This window comes from Corvus cornix, chromosome 9 (assembly GCF_000738735.6).
Source record: "Corvus cornix cornix isolate S_Up_H32 chromosome 9, ASM73873v5, whole genome shotgun sequence".
NCBI lineage: Eukaryota > Metazoa > Chordata > Aves > Passeriformes > Corvidae > Corvus > Corvus cornix.
The window spans coordinates 25,445,023-25,460,848 of NC_046339.1; the positions used below are offsets into that span (position 1 = coordinate 25,445,023).

The following is a 15,826-nucleotide window of genomic DNA, read 5'->3' on the forward strand; positions in this document are numbered from 1 at the left end:
TTTTTGGTGATTTCAGCCCCTCTGCCTTTCTTCCTCTTACAACTTCTTTTGGGTGGCTTTAGGAGTTATACCACAGTGTCCAAAAGAGTCTGAATTACTCTTTCTTGGTGGTGTTTCCAGGTACACACAGCATGTAAAGAGTTGTTGTCAAGCAAGTGCCCTCTTGGGCTCTGTAAAGTGTCTGTCATTCCTCCTACTGCCCTTAACAGCATTGATTCAGATGGTAAGTACTGCTAGTAAGTAGCACTTCTTTCTCTTCCTCTCGGTCTCAGTGGCTTCGGCTGGCACTACTAATGCCATGTTTTGCCAGCTGAAAATTCTGCTTTTGCTGTTGCTGAAACTCCCCACTGGAAGCCGTTGCTGAGTATGGCAGTGAACTGTGATTGCTTTGCTTTTGCGTTCAGTTTATCACCCTGTAATGTCAGTGTTTGCCAAGCTGCAGCTGGTTATTTATTGACAGTGACTATATTGCAGAAGCGCTCTGGGAAGGTTGGAGAAGCTGAAAATTTTGGAATACTGCTAGGAAATAAGTGTGACATTTAGCAGCATGAGGTGTGGTTCATGCTGGATTCAGGGCTGTGCACATTTGGCATTCACCCAGTGAGTGCCATAAGCACAAGGAAAGTACTAGTTGTTCATAGCTGGGCTGGGGTGCGGGCTGTTGTTTTTTCTCTCTTTTCATCCCCATGGGAAGCTTCACATCTCTTGGCTTTTGCTCCCTCTCACTTCCCTTTGCCCCAACAGGTTTCTGGAAAGCTACTTGTCCCCCTTCTTGCACAAGCCCTTTGTTGGTCTTTGTCAACTCAAAAAGCGGAGACAACCAAGGCGTAAAATTTCTACGAAGATTCAAGCAGCTGCTGAATCCAGCCCAGGTCTTTGACCTCATGAATGGAGGACCTCACCTTGGGTAGGCAGATATTCTATGGAAACAGAAATTCCTTGTAAATACCTGCAAAGTACAAGGGATTTATTTGATTAAGCTCATCCTCAAATGTAACAGGGAACCCATTCCTCAGAGAAAACTGAACACATGAGGTTTTTATGGGTTTTCCTCTCTCTGTGTAGTGTTATTGATTAGCTAAAACCAAAAACGTTGTCAAAAAGGTTATTGTATCTATTCATCAGTAATAGCAGGACAGCTTGAGGCGTTTTGGGGAAATTCCAGAAACATTCCCCTGGAAGAAGACAAAGCGTGGAAAGCTTGAATCCATAAGAAAACTTGTCAGCAAACAGTCTTGTAACCGACATCCTGATGTACTGCTAAGAAGAGTTAACTTCAGTTAACTCAAGTGAACAGATGGATGTCATAGATAGCAAATTAATATTGTCAAGATGAGATGTATTGAGAAATAACTTACCTGAGAAGTCTGTGAAGCTTCCATCCCTCAAAGACTTTGTGGTGATATTGTGGAAAGATCTTTTATGAGTGCATTTGGTAAAGTTGGTTCTGCCCTAGGATCTAAGTTACATTTCAGACTTTTAACCAGATTATGCTAGAATATCTGTGGATATTAAAAAAAAGTGAGTGCTGTGAAATAAATTTTTGTGTATTTCTGCAACTCTCGCTTAAAAAAAAAGTTTCGTCTTTAGTTTGCCCACTTCCAAATGTTTTTCAGATTTGAGTAACTTCTGTCATTAATTGGTGCTCCTTATAATAAGAGCCCATACAAGGTGAATTTCTCTCATCTTTTCCTAACTATGACTCCAAGTCTTTGACTAGATGTGTAGATGCAGGGGGCTAAATCTGGGAGTGTCCATCCCTGGATGAGTGATCATTGGGTCCTGAGAACTGTTGTGGTTCTTTGCCATAGCGTATTGCAAAACACTGGCATTTAAAACTGCAGTATTCTGTCCAGGGGATGTGTTTGGCTGAAAAATAATTTACTAAAGACTTGTAAAATTGAGTACTTTCGTTGCTCCCCTCCCCAGCTGGACTGACTGTCGTGAGGAATTTTGCTTTTAAGCAGGAATGGAAGGGAGGGAATCAATTACCTTCTTGAGCTGTGGTGCACACTTCTAAAACAGCTGCTCTTATATATTCACTTAGAAAGGGAGTGATGGTACAGAGAAAAGCTGCTTCTTGATAATTTGAATATTTTCAGCTGATATTAGTCAGATGTGTACCATAGGATGTTGTCATTTCTGGTAGTCATCTTTTGTGTGTCAGCAGTGCTTGATAAAATAAGGATTTTCGTGTACTACAGCAAATCCTATTTAGGTAACAATAGTAAAAAACACACATACAAACCCAAAATAAAAACAGGTAGTAGATCTCAAAAATGTTCAGTAGGAAGCACGGTTTCAAACAGGAGAGGTTGTTTTTTGTTATTCTGGAAAGGGCGAATGGAGAAATTGACACTAGTGAGCTGTTTGCTAGCCTGTGGAACAGACAAGGCACCAGAACAGTGATTTATGTTGCTTTCCCAGAAGGACCAAAGCCTGTGTTGCTTTATGTCTTCTTGCAGTTGTCTCCTGGCTGATTGGCTGCATGAAAAGCCCCCTGTTGAAGCTTTGCTTTAATTGGTGTGGCCATGAGTGCAAAGGCAGTGACATCAGAGCACTTAGACCAGTGACAAATAACTAGTGTTAGGCTGGACACAGCAAGGCTGCAAGGAGTTAATTCAATGGATAATCAGCTATCACATGCTTGTTTCCTGTTCTCTACAGACAAAAGTGCTCTGCTTTAGTAGATGAGTATGTCTTGGGAGATACTTCTGTAGTGAATAGCTATTGTAAATTGCTTAGCTGTATTTATAATCCCTTAATTATAACCATTTAAATTCATCTGTAACCTGGCAGTGACCCACATTCATTGTGAAATCAGAGCCTACTTTAAGCAAAGCTGCCATGTTTATTACCTAGATAGGAATTATCATTTCTTTCTGTAACAGCTGATTGTTTTTCCCCCTTGCTTTGTTTTTTTTTCTTTTCTCTGTAGTTTACGCTTATTCCAGAAATTTGACACTTTCCGGATTCTAGTTTGTGGTGGGGACGGAAGTGTTGGCTGGGTTCTCTCTGAAATTGATAGCCTCAACCTTCACAAGCAGGTACCTGCCCCAAGAGCTTGGTTGGATGAGGGAATGTAGTAACAACAGCATGGGCTGAAGAGAACTTTCCTTGGTCATGCAGATGTCGTTTGCCCCAGGACTGAAGCTGCTGAAAGCTTACCGTAGCAGTGCTCTTGCACTAGTTTTCTGCAAGAAATGAATCCAGTAATGGATTAATTCTTTATTCCTGTCTCCAGTGTTCCTCCACAAGATCCAGCTTTTGGAGTAGCTCTGAGTATTCCTGCTCTATCGCCAGCAGAGACATGCTCTGAAAGGGCTGTGGTTAGAAAACTTGGGAGTTGCACATGGGTTGTGCTCTGTTCCCTTTAATTGTCGTAGTGTAGTATCTGAGTCTTAGGGATAGGCAGAAACCTCACTGGGGTAGAGGTATCATACAGTGTTTTGCCTGGGAGCTGTCTCTGCTGATTTTACAGAAACACAATGACACCACCTGATGGCTAGATACAAACCTCTAGGAGGTTTACTATAACGAGGTGCTCCTTGAGATGGTAGCTGTTAAATGCTCCTCTCTCAAATCGCAACCAAAAGTAGAGGAAATTTTTCCTTATTTGTATGCTTTCTGGCTGTTTTCCCCATCCAGTTACTTTGTCCCCACCCTGGGATTAACTGTTTCTCAGTGACTGGTGTGTAAAGGAATCAGTCATGTTACTCATGGCTGTTCCCGGCTTGTGTTTTCCCATTTGACTATCACTTTTATTTTCCTTTTCTCTAATGCAGTGCCAGCTGGGAGTGCTGCCCTTGGGAACAGGGAACGACCTTGCCCGTGTTTTAGGCTGGGGTTCTGCTTGTGATGATGATACCCAGCTCCCTCAGATCCTGGAGAAGCTGGAGAGGGCCAGTACCAAAATGCTGGATAGGTGAGTAACCATCACTAACATCGTCTGCTCTTTGAAAGTTGTGTGCAAATATCCTTTCAGGAGCACGGGGCAGTCCTGACTCTGCCAAGCTTCTGGACCTCTTACTAATGCCAGATAACCTTTTGTCATTGATAATCTACTGTCACCCTCTAGCAACAGAAAGTGGTCTGGCTTTCCATGTTGCTGCTGCAGAACAGTAACAAGTGAAACAAGAGTGTTCTCTCTTCTGTCCCAGAGTCCTCATTAATTGAATTTGTCAGCCTTAAAGTTATGATTTTTTTTCTTAAGCAATTTCTTGTTGGTAAATCTGAATCAATTTATCTTGAGCTTGGCTTAGAAATGGAAGCCAAATGCAGAAGTGGATGTCTACCCTTAGTATTGATAGATCCTGTGTATCTTTGTACATTTAAAACTGTTTCATGTCTTTAGAGTTGCATCTTGGCATCTCTTACATTGAATCAAGTAATGCCCATGGAATTTTTGTGGAGAGGGAAAAGAGATGTTCCCTGTGCTGTAGAATGCTTGTTCATAGTGTCACCCTTCCTTCTCCCCCAGTTCAGCCCCTCTGTACTTCCATTGCCACTCTGTGGCTTCTTTATATCAGTGATGGCTCCCCAAAGTTTGTTCTGCTTTGAGGTTCTAAGCTGTTACATTTGGATAACAGAGGAAACCATCTGCATTGTAGTGACAAGTGTGATTTTCAACAGGTGGAGCATCATGGTGTATGAAACCAAATTCCCTCGCCAGGCCTCCACTTGCACAGTCACTGAAGATTTCAGTGAGGATTCAGAGGTACCTTGCAGGATGCAGAGGGCAGGGGTCTGGAGCATCAGCCTTGGAGCACACCAGATAGGAGGCAGTGGTTGAGCTCCAGTGGAGCAGACCTGAGCATGGTTGTAGCCAGAGCTGCAAAGATCTGGGGCTTTAAGTCAATGAAGTATTATGGAGAAGGATGGAGGTTGGGTTACAAGAGTCAACAAACCATAGTGAGGGATGAGGAGAAGATACTTTGGAACGGGACGGAAAGGAAAGTACTGCCTTTTATTTGCTTCATGACATCAAGTTGTTGAAATAGTGGCAAGCTGCATAGCAGTCACAAAACAACCAAGGGCTTTTAGATTTGCAGTTGATCAGAGACTCTAAGAACTGCATTGCTGATGATTTGTACGTTCAGAATTAGTTTCTTCATCACATTCAGATCTTCAGTGAGTAACAGAGCCTGGTCTGTGGAACTTTCTCAGGGCAAAAAGAATCTGTAGAGTGATAGGTACTCCCCGAGGAGCCAGGATTTCACAGCATATGTTGTTATGTTGGGAAGCAGCACCCTAGTGGCTTCTTTCTGACTGTCAACAGGTGCAGAAGATTCTCTGCTATGAAGATTCTGTGGCTGCTCATTTGTCCAAAATTTTGACTTCTGACCAACACTCAGTGGTGATCTCCTCAGCCAAGTGAGTACTTAGAGGAAAACTGCTCTAAGTTGCACTGTGAAAATCCTGCGACAATCCTTGTGTGATTTTGTTTTCCTCCTTTGTCTAGGGTGCTTTGTGAGACAGTGAAGGATTTTGTGGCTCGAGTAGGGAAAGCCTATGAGAAGGCAACAGAAAGCTCAGAGGAATCAGAGGTCATGGCCAGGAAGGTAAAATTTGAAAAAATGTTTGGGTTTCTACTTCTGCAATGTAAAAATGCTCTGTTCTCATAGAACTAGGATAGCAGCAGTTCAGTAAGTACTAAAGAATGAGCTACCCAGGCAACTGTTAGTTTTACTCAAATGTTGTTCTTCTTCATGTAGTGCTCTGTCCTGAAGGAGAAGCTGGACTCATTGCTGAAGACACTGAATGATGAATCTCAAGCATCTTCCTCTCTGTCCAACCCTCCTCCCACCATTGCAGAGGAGACGGAGGACGGGGATGGGTCGGGCAGTGCTGGTGACTCTTCGAGCGAGCGCTCGGTGGGCTCGGCATGCACTGCAAGGCCCCAGATATTCCGTCCCCGAGAGCAGCTCATGCTCAGAGCTAACAGCTTGAAAAAAGCCATTCGCCAGATAATAGAGCATGCAGAGAAAGGTAACCTGTCAGGAGTCCTGCTTGTCGCTTCCTACAGCCTCTTAGAAAGTAAAAATTTCCTTTGTTCTGGGGGCAGCAGGCTTCCTTCTTGAAAGCAGCTTTCCTGAGCTAGATAACCTACTCAGTAAGCCTGGCCATTTAGTTTCAGTGTCACCTCTGCCAAGCCCACCTTTTGGAAACATTGCTTGGTAAATGAGTCTGAAGTTCAAGGTGTGTTCTCTCCCAGCGGGCTGCTTTAGGAAGTTCCTACCCTCCCACACTGTTACTTTGCATTTCCTGTCTGTCCCCACCCATACCACAGTTGTGTCAGTGCAGCTCTTTGTGTGGCCTTACTGTAAAACAGATCTGAAAATACTTGGGAAGAAAGGATTTTAAGTATTTTAACTTGAATTGTTTCAATCTCTTTATAGCAGAGCCCAGCAAAACATTGCTGTGGTACAACTGCAGGAAAGGACAGGAACTTCTTAAATGAGCTTTGTCCGTGGAAAGAACTTAAAACACTGCACCTTGGTGCAAGTCAGTTCTGTTCTGACATTAACTTCTTAGGCAGGTGACCCTCTTCTCCACATCTTGACCCTTGTCTCTCTCCAGGCACACGCCCCCCAATGCTGCAAGTTCCCTTTCCTTTGAAAGGCGTCAGTCTCCAGGTGTTAGTAATAAACTTGGGGGTTAACTGAGACCAAAGGAAGTACTTAACAGATTGTTACTGGAGATAAAAGCATTGAAGCTGCAGATGTAACTTCATGCACACCCAGGTGTGCACTATGAACAACTCACAGTTGTTCACTCATAGTGAGTTATGAATCATTGCAATATTGCTTGGATTTCCAGCACTGCAGCATTGTGTACAACCTTTGCTGAAGGTGAGTAGTGGAAGTTCAGCAAACAGCCTGCTTCTGATGAAGTAGGAGGCCTTGACCTCGCTGCTCCCTCACTTTGCTGCTGCTTACCTTAGGCCAGTTTGATGTTTGTGGAGTTCTTTTGGCGCCCAAGAAATTTGCTTAACCCAGCCAGAAGTGTTCTGTTTCTGCTGTGCAAGTGGGTTGGATTGCCTCGTGGGCAGTTCTGATGAACTACAGGGTTAGCACACAAGGGAGAGGAAGAGACTGAAAGAAGGGGATGAGCTATGCAGGTAGTCAGCTGGTAGAGCAGCTGAGGGCATTCAGAGCTGTGTCCCTGGCAGGGGCTGCTGGGGAGGAAAAGACCTGTTGATGGCATTCAAAGGCAGTTTTGATTTCTTTAGGCAGCATGCTAACATTTAAATTTTACCAGCTCTCAAGCAAACTCCAGTTACATTTCAGATGTATTTGTTCAACTTTTCCAAACTGTTTTTCTTCTTCTAAAGTGTGCAATCTGATTCTTTCCTCTGTTTGTATTGGTTTTTACCAGCTGCTATTTTCTTCCTTCTTGATTATATGTGTCTAAGTTCCCTTTTCAAGTGGCTTATGTTATTGCACCACTACAGCTCAAACAAACAGGAAATTTGTTAATCATTTCATGTCCATCTGGTTAGAATTCCTGGCAACATCTAAATGCAAATAAATGGAAGCCGATCACCTCTAGCACAGTTTACATCTCAGGATGCCTGAGAACCTGTGGCATTAAAAATGGACACTTCTGTTTAGAGCCTCACTGCTAAAGAGCTCAGCAAAGTAAACAAGGAGGCTGAGCCAGGCTGGTTCCAAAATCTCTTCAGAGCAGAGCTGAGACAAATGATAAAAGAAAGCTTTGTGTTATTCCTGTTCTTTCCTTTAAGGAATCAGGACATTTAGAGTCCCATCCTGTTGTTATTTACATGAGTGGGAGGTATTCCTTGCCAGAAGAGCTGTGAGGCACTCACCTGCTTTATCTCTCCATACAGCTGTAGATGAGCAGAATGCCCAGACACAGGAGCAAGAGGGCTTCCTCCTTAGTCTCTCAGCCTCTGAGGAGGGCAAGGAACTGAGGAACGAGGATAAGATTTCCATGCAGTCATCACACAGCAGCAGCTTTGGAGTGTCCAAGGGGAGGAGCCAGAGGAAAGGTACTGCTCTGGGGCTGCCACCATGCAGGTCTTGCCTGTGGATTACATTTCTGTTAGCTGTAAAAAAGGAAGGTGTTATGTGTATTACCCTCTGTGTTCTGTTCTTCTCAAATTTTTGCATGATTGCTCTTCAGGCCTTGCACGTTTCTGTGTTCTAGCCTGTGCTGTACACCCCACTTTTTGCTACATTCTCATGGCTTCCATGATCTTAGCATATGAAGCCTAGGATTCAGAAATTTTCTTGCACCTTAACCAGTAATCTGGGTTCTCTTGGCTTTCAGTGCTTGGACAAGTACAGTCTTGAGCATTTTTCATGTCATCCTTTGCAGATGACAGAGAACAGCAGCCAGTTTGCTTTAGTAAATGTGTTGTGTGAGTAATTTGTTAGAGATCCCTGATCACTCCAGATACATGTGGAACTTCCTGAGTATTGATTTGGGGCCAAATACCCTGTCTGTTGTGCTGCTGGCACCAGCTTTTTCTCATCTCCATTTCTAATATTTTTCATGTGGCATTTTGATACTTCCAATCTCTGAGGTTTTCCAGCAGCACATATGTGACATCTCTGTCTCTTAATGACTGATTCTGTCAATTCTTTGTTTTCTGGGGGCTCAAGTGTTTTGCTGTTGAGTGATTCCTAACCCAGTCTTTCTGCTTGGGCTGTGCTGGTCTGAATCACAGCACTATGTTTGTCAATAACCAAGTTTGTGTTGTGTTTTACAGCCTCCAAGTCTCCTTGTGAAAGACTAGTAAACAAAGGAAGTTTGTCATTGGGCAGCTCTGCATCCCTTCCTCCCCAGACAGGAAACCGGGACAACTTGCCTATGCTGAACACAAAAATCCTCTACCCAAGTAAGTGTAACACCCAGCACTTCCCACCGAGGCAGCCAACTGGAGCATGGGTGAAAACACGAAATTGTCCTGCCAGATGCCCTTTTGTGCAGGGTCGACCGTGAGAGAAATCCCTTTGTGGGTAGCTGCAAGCGGAGGCTTGGAACTGTAGTAGTTTCCAGTTTGTAGCTAAGACTTAGACACAGATTTTTATTAATGCTGTGAAGTGGCAGAATTTAGATGCCAGTTGCAAGGACATACTGATCTCAAAATAACCATGAGAAGGGGGAGACGATGCTGTTGAGGAAGGTTTCTGAAGAGTGACAGCCATAGGTTTGGGAGCAGCAGTCCCTTTATGTGAAGGCTGAAGTGACTGGAAGTGCACAGACCCAGCAGAATCCCACCTCCCACATGATGCACAGCAACTTCTCCCCATCACTGTGGCAGTATCTTTCCATCTCTTCCCCCAAATAATTTGTTCAAGTTGCTCCTTCTGGAAGCAGGTAATTTCCTTTCTCTCTGACAAACCTACTATTTGTGGGTCACCAGTTAATAATTTAAGAGGCAGGAGACAGTAATTCTTGAATAACTTGGATCATAGCTTTACTCCTACTCCTTTTTCTCTATTCACTGTAGCAGGGATATTGTGTGTCTCGCCCTGGAACAAAAAAGCTGCTGCAGAGAGTACACTCCTATTTCCCTTTTCTGTGTTTCTGTACAACTGTGCTGCTGGCCTTAGGCAGTTCACTGTCAGTCAAAAACCCTGCTGGCAGCCCCAGAAACCCTTCTCCTTGTCAAAAGACCTAACCTCTGGAGTGAAAGAAAGCACTAGTGCTATTTGCTTTCTTCATGAATGACAGGGAAGAATGTATCAACTCTTGTTATCTCGTCTTTGGGATTGAAGTTACCTGTTTTCTGCTTATTATTTGTCATGCTCTTCTCCATGGTCAATTTTCCTACAGATATCCGTGCTGGCATGTCAGGTTCTTTGCCTGGGAGCTCTGTCATCAGCCGATTGTTGATCCATGCTGATCCCTTTAACTCTGAGCCTGAAAATCTGTGAGTATGCTCTGGAGCTTTAAGGAAGGGAGTGGGCGTTTGCAAACAGACCTCAGCAGAGAGGGGCATTAGTTTATAGACCAAACTAATGGACTGCAGCAGCCTGGAGTTACGTAAATGGATCCATATGCTGGGCTCCAGGGATTAAGGATCAGTTTATGGAGTTACACATGCAGTGACACATCTGACACGGTTGGGCTTGGTGGTCTTTTCGAGCCTAAATGATTCTGATTCTGTGTGAGATACGCACCAAATGGTACAAATGGAAGTTTTGTTTTTCTGTTTGGCAGTGAATATTACACAGAGAAGTGTGTCATGAATAATTACTTTGGAATTGGACTGGATGCAAAGATTTCTTTGGACTTCAACAACAAACGTGATGAGCACCCAGAGAAATGCAGGTGGGTTTGGTTTTGACTGACCTTTGGATTGATGCCAGAAGCGACTGAACCACTTGGTGCTTCTGTGTGGTTTTGAAGCTGGTTGTGTACAATGTGCTGAATAGGTGTATTGTCTCCATAATGCTTCTTCAAGGCTTGAAATCATGGTGGAAGCGATTAGTTACTGATTTATTACTGATTCATTTTACTGTAAGGTATTTAAGTAGCTACATTGGTGCAGATTTAGCACATTGGTTCTATTTATGTCATCTCACTCACAGATTTTTCTTCTGGGCTTGCTATTTAGCTATGAGAGAAGCACATCTCAATTCTAAATGCCACAGAGGCTGGTTGATCCTGACTCAGTACAAACCACAGGTTTGGCCTTTTGAATACCTGAGCAACTACAGGATGCTTTGTGTAGCCTGGGATTGGCTACATTTGCTGTATATGAGCTAATACAACCAAGCACTGTTGATGTCCTGGTGTATGAGATGGACAAGTTCTGTGCCAGGGCAGGCTGTGTATGTTTCTGGTAGTGTCTGTTACTCATGCTCTATTCCTACCTGACATTTATTTAAAGGGAAGTAGTTTCCCAGCACAAACAGTGACCACTTGGAGTGTTTCACCCTTTTTGAAGCAAAGCACCTTTGTGTTTTAGGATGTAGCAGGTACCATTTCAGTGTGAAGTTTTTATTTCTTCTTAGTGAAAGGGTAAATGGCTGTGCTGACTTTTTCTCTTTTTATTTGCTCCCTTAGAAGTCGTACTAAGAACATGATGTGGTATGGAGTATTGGGGACCAAGGAGCTGCTGCACAGAACATATAGAAACCTGGAGCAGAAGGTCTTGCTGGAGGTGAGGGATTAGCATGCTCTTCTGTTCCTAAGACTGGGATGCCTAATTCCATCTCCTTCAGGCACTGTGACTTTGGCATGGTGATTTGACTTGGTGCCATTTGCCTGCCTGAAACAATGTATTTGCTATATGTCACCCTGAGCTAACTAAAAGTGGCTTTTCTTGGTTCTGGAGCATAACTTGTATTCTCAGCCCATGAGGGAAGAAGTGTCTTCCTGCTGGAAAGTATTTGCTGTTCGCAACACAGTGTTCAGCATGGATAAGATTGTTATATTACATGTGGTATCTCACATGAACACATCACTTTAGATGGTGGGTGCAGTGGAAAGCTCTGAATTTAACAGTGCTATAACGTGCATCCAGCTGGAAAAGAAATATTTTTGTATAGGTCATGTACAGCATAAACAGGTAACTTGCAGGAGGAGACTCTCATCATATGGATGTTTCAGGAGTTTTATTCCCCTTTCTTGAGGAATAAATCAAGAGGCTTTGCCAAGGCTCTGAGGTGTGCCCTGTTCCTGTTAGAGAAACAGAAGCAACGGTATCTCTCTAAAATCTGTGTTTGCCAGAAGATGTGTGGCTCATGAGGCTTGAGTGGATAACTTCTACTCTTCTAGGCCAAGAATGAACAGGACAAAACCTGAATTAATGTATTACTAAGATGGTGCAGGCTGTTTCTGTTCACAGAGCATGTGCTCTGGCAGGAGGGTCTCTCTCTTGCTGGGCTGAGAGTAGTGTTGCCTTCGTTTCTGTGCAGTGCGATGGGAGGCCAATCCCTCTGCCCAGTCTCCAGGGGATTGCTGTACTCAACATTCCCAGCTATGCAGGAGGCACCAATTTCTGGGGGGGAACCAAGGAAGATGATGTGAGTATTCTCTAAGGCCATCCAAAAAATGTTTCTACTTAATGTTGCTCTCCAACAGAGCTGTGCCTCAGCTGAATTCTCTCTCCCTTGTATGTGGCAGACGTTTACAGCCCCTTCCTTCGATGACAAGATTTTGGAGGTGGTGGCCGTGTTTGGTAGCATGCAGATGGCAGTGTCACGTGTGATAAACCTACAGCATCACCGGATTGCACAGGTATCAGCTGCTTTTTGTGAGCTCTTCCCACCTGCCCCCCTCTCCAGCTGGTGACTTTGTAAGGCTCTTCTTTCTGCTCTCTCTGGTCCATGGAAAGAGCATCCACCAGGGCTGGAAATGGGCATGCTCAAGAGACATTTGAGTATGGAATTGTTTGCTAGCATTCACTGTAGTAGGAGTTAGACCAACAACTCAAATACAGATTAGTCCAAAGACACAGCAGGTGTTCCCCACTGCTTACGGGTGAGGTGTGCCCTGCTGCTCAGACATGTTTCCCTCAAGTAGCACCAAAGCTACAGCATGTGGGGAGGGGCTTTGGAAAGACAGAAATTGGCTTATGCTTTTGGAAAATCAACATTTTAGAGCTTTTCTTACCCAGTCACTCCTTGCAGTGCCGGACAGTAAAGATAGCAATCCTTGGAGAAGAGGGAGTTCCCGTACAAGTGGATGGAGAAGCCTGGATCCAGCCTCCAGGTTACATTTGGATTGTTCATAAGAACAGGGCACAGACCCTCACCCGAGACAGGGTAAGAGCATCTTGAATGCCCTGTGCAGTACCCATGTGTTTTGATGTCACATATTTCTGGAGAGCGTGGCAAGGGCCACGTGTGAATATTATCTTTGTGAATGCAGGAAGCATGTTTTGTTACACACCATAAACCTTTTGGGAAAGAATGTGGTTAAACTTTCATTCACCACTTGGGAAAGGGCATAAATAAGATTCTCTATGCAAGCTTATTTTACTTCCTTTTCTAGGTGTCTTGTGACAGTGTTTCTTAACATGCTTGCATGCTGTTTTTCCCACAGGATGCCTGCCTCGCCAAGTGCTGTGGATTGTCTAAATTCAGACGGTCAATGTTTTAATTTCTCATTGTTGTTCAGTATGTGGCTTATACCTCATTGACCATGTAAAGCAGCGTCTTACGCCTTGTTCAGAAGTGTGTGTTGGTCTCATCTGATAATTTTCAAATACATCTGATGAGTACCAGCAAATAAGGAAGCCTTTTTGCTCTTTTGCTGTATGATTGAGCAGTGGTAAGACAAAGGAAAGGATAAAGACCTTGCTGTGGCACAGACAGGCTTTATGGTTCCGCCTAACTCTGTAACTGTCCGTGCATAAACAGTTCAGTTGATAGCAGCTCTTCATACTTTCCAGGGTAACACCCCTTTACCTAGCTTCCAGAGCAAATCAAAGTCCTCTGCAAAGGACTCACCTGCTGAATCACAAGAGGAAGGAGTACAACAAAGGGAAAAAGGGAAAGCAGCCTGGTACAGGCCTGAGGCACATTGCCTGGCAGGGAGTTACAAAGATGATAGTATGAAAAGAAAGCAAAGGTGGGCATACAAACCCCTGTCATGGTAGGACAGGGCACTGGAGACCTCTTAGCTGGGAGAGCAGTGGGTGTTGATGATAAAACCACAGAATGGTTTGGGTTGGAAGGGACTTCAAAGGTCATCTAGTTGAACCCCGTGTCTTGGGGCTGGACACCTTCCACTACACCAGGTTGCTTAAAGCCCCATCCAGCCTGTGGTCTAAATGTTGCCAGAGATGGGGCATCCACCACTTCTCTGGGCAACCTGTGCCAGTGTTTCATCCCCCTCATAGTATAAAGTCCTGCCTTGTATCTAGTCTGAATCTATCCTTATTTGAGCTTGAAGAGAGTCTTATCAGCTATGATGTGAATGTTGTGGAGAGGAGACAGGAATAGTGCACACCATCTTTTGTGAAGGTTAAGAGAGCTTCTGCAGCATCACACTGACACTTGGAGGGAGAGTGCTTGAAGGAGATAGCACAGACAGCATGAGAGATCAGGATTGCTGCTGTAAAGGTAAAGGGAGGGAGAAAAGGAGAGGCAACCTACGTATGGGCATGGTGGGAAAGGCGATGGGAAGCACAAGAGATAGAGAGGACACAGCAGTCCCTTTGTGAGTGTGCTATGTGTTGGACCATCAGAAGCCATAGCTCTGATTGTGCCAGCCCATTCCTAATTGCCTGCCAACTTGGTTTTGCAGTCATGGAATTGCCACTGAGGAAGAAGTTCCAATTTTTCAGTTGCACACTCAACTTTGTCTCAACTTATTCTTGTTTTTCCTGCTGTCCTTTTGATGGTCATTGCATGCCCCTGCTTTCACAGAGCAAACCTGTCCTATTCAGCTGATGAAGGGGGGTCCTCCCTTCATGCATGTGACCATGTACCTTTGGTAACATTTTTTAAATGTGATTTGGGATATATAGTTTCCTAAACTGAAGATGGAAAAACTCAAATTCCCTTATTTGGCCTCATCTGGACCACTGAAGAGTCATCGGCAAGAGTGAGATCAGCAGGTAGCTTGCACTATGCTGACAGAGCCTGGTTTTCCAGTATGAGGGGCAGTAGGGGAAGGGAATGCTTTACCACAGGGCTCCATAGTTTTCATTCTCACCATATACAATATTGATTTTTCTACATGGGATCTGTTGTCTTCTTCCCGCACCATTAGCTGCTGCCCACAGGAATATCAGTAAGGTTGCAGATGGGACAGGTCCTAGCTCTGAGTGTGCAGCTGCTTAGCCCACCAGTTCCTAGGGAAGCCCAGTTTACTTCCAGATAAGAAGGAGCCTTGAACATTTTTCATTTCAAGCTCTGAAGTGTCACAGAAATACTGAAGTGGGAAGGTGATACAGCTGCTCAAATAAAAGGCTGCTACCAGTAGGGAATTGTTGGATTTTGCTAGTCTGGTCCTCAGAATTGGCCCAGTAATTTTGACTAAAACTGTGCTTAAGCAAAAATTCAGCCAAGGCAAGCATGTGACCTGGAAAACTCCATCCCAGCCAGCTAGTTAGCAAAGTTATAAGCAACTTAACTACTGGGCCCTGCAGTGAAAAGTGCCTGTACCAGATCTACATGTTTTACAGGCATAGGCACAGTCACTGGGTTTTTATAGGAGCTTTACAAGGGACCTTATAGTTTGCTTGCTGTGTTTTTAGGCATTTGAGAGCACCCTGAAGTCTTGGGAGGACAAACAGAAGTGTGAGTTGTCACGACCCTCCTCTTTCTCTCTGCAACCAGAGATCATGTCTGAAGAAGAATCCACCCAGATCATCCAGTTTGGTCAAGCTGCAGGTGCTCTGATCCACAGGTGTGACTCAACTTGCTTTTGATGAATAGAGCCTCCTTTAGGGCCTGAAGTTCTTGTCCTGCTTCCTGTTTCTGGAGATGTTCTTGTTCAGTCTTACCTGCTGCATTACTGGTCCATGTCACTGGGAGTAGCATCATTCATTGTTCAGTGTCCCAGCTGAACGAGGACTGAAGCTCAATAAAACTTTCTTAGGCCATTCTGAACAAAAAAATGTGACTTTCATGGGCAAACATGGATCCTTTAATTCTGAAAGAACCTGTTACCTTTGAATATAAATTAATTTTTTCAGAAAAGAAAGAAAGGCCTCTCAGGGAGATCAGATGACAACCTGGGTTCTTGTAACCCTGATGCCCAGCAGAAATTTTTGTACAGAGCCCAGAATGTGTGCTTACCTGCTCATCCTTTAGTCAGGCTTCTGAGAGAAAATTCCCAGAGTCATTAGAGAAGGCTGCTATAAGTGCAGCTGCCTTTCACATCACTCTGGTCATAC

At 44.1% G+C, this 15,826-nt stretch overlaps 1 protein-coding gene across 7 annotated transcripts in view; it reads left to right on the forward strand.

Moving 5' to 3' along the window:
* Positions 1 to 15,826, forward strand: part of DGKD (diacylglycerol kinase delta) — a 58,019-nt gene that overhangs the window by 33,929 nt on the left and 8,264 nt on the right. For all 7 annotated transcript variants that reach the window (XM_039556860.1, XM_039556859.1, XM_019280603.3 and 4 more), the window contains 17 exons: positions 121 to 223; positions 745 to 907; positions 2,939 to 3,047; positions 3,786 to 3,925; positions 4,633 to 4,717; positions 5,279 to 5,373; positions 5,462 to 5,561; positions 5,715 to 5,988; positions 7,850 to 8,011; positions 8,735 to 8,863; positions 9,805 to 9,901; positions 10,192 to 10,302; positions 11,041 to 11,137; positions 11,895 to 12,002; positions 12,103 to 12,216; positions 12,609 to 12,743; positions 15,185 to 15,336. In XM_039556860.1, the coding sequence (XP_039412794.1) occupies positions 121 to 223; positions 745 to 907; positions 2,939 to 3,047; positions 3,786 to 3,925; positions 4,633 to 4,717; positions 5,279 to 5,373; positions 5,462 to 5,561; positions 5,715 to 5,988; positions 7,850 to 8,011; positions 8,735 to 8,863; positions 9,805 to 9,901; positions 10,192 to 10,302; positions 11,041 to 11,137; positions 11,895 to 12,002; positions 12,103 to 12,216; positions 12,609 to 12,743; positions 15,185 to 15,336 (2,174 nt within the window). The remainder of the gene's footprint in view (positions 1 to 120; positions 224 to 744; positions 908 to 2,938; positions 3,048 to 3,785; positions 3,926 to 4,632; positions 4,718 to 5,278; positions 5,374 to 5,461; positions 5,562 to 5,714; positions 5,989 to 7,849; positions 8,012 to 8,734; positions 8,864 to 9,804; positions 9,902 to 10,191; positions 10,303 to 11,040; positions 11,138 to 11,894; positions 12,003 to 12,102; positions 12,217 to 12,608; positions 12,744 to 15,184; positions 15,337 to 15,826) is intronic.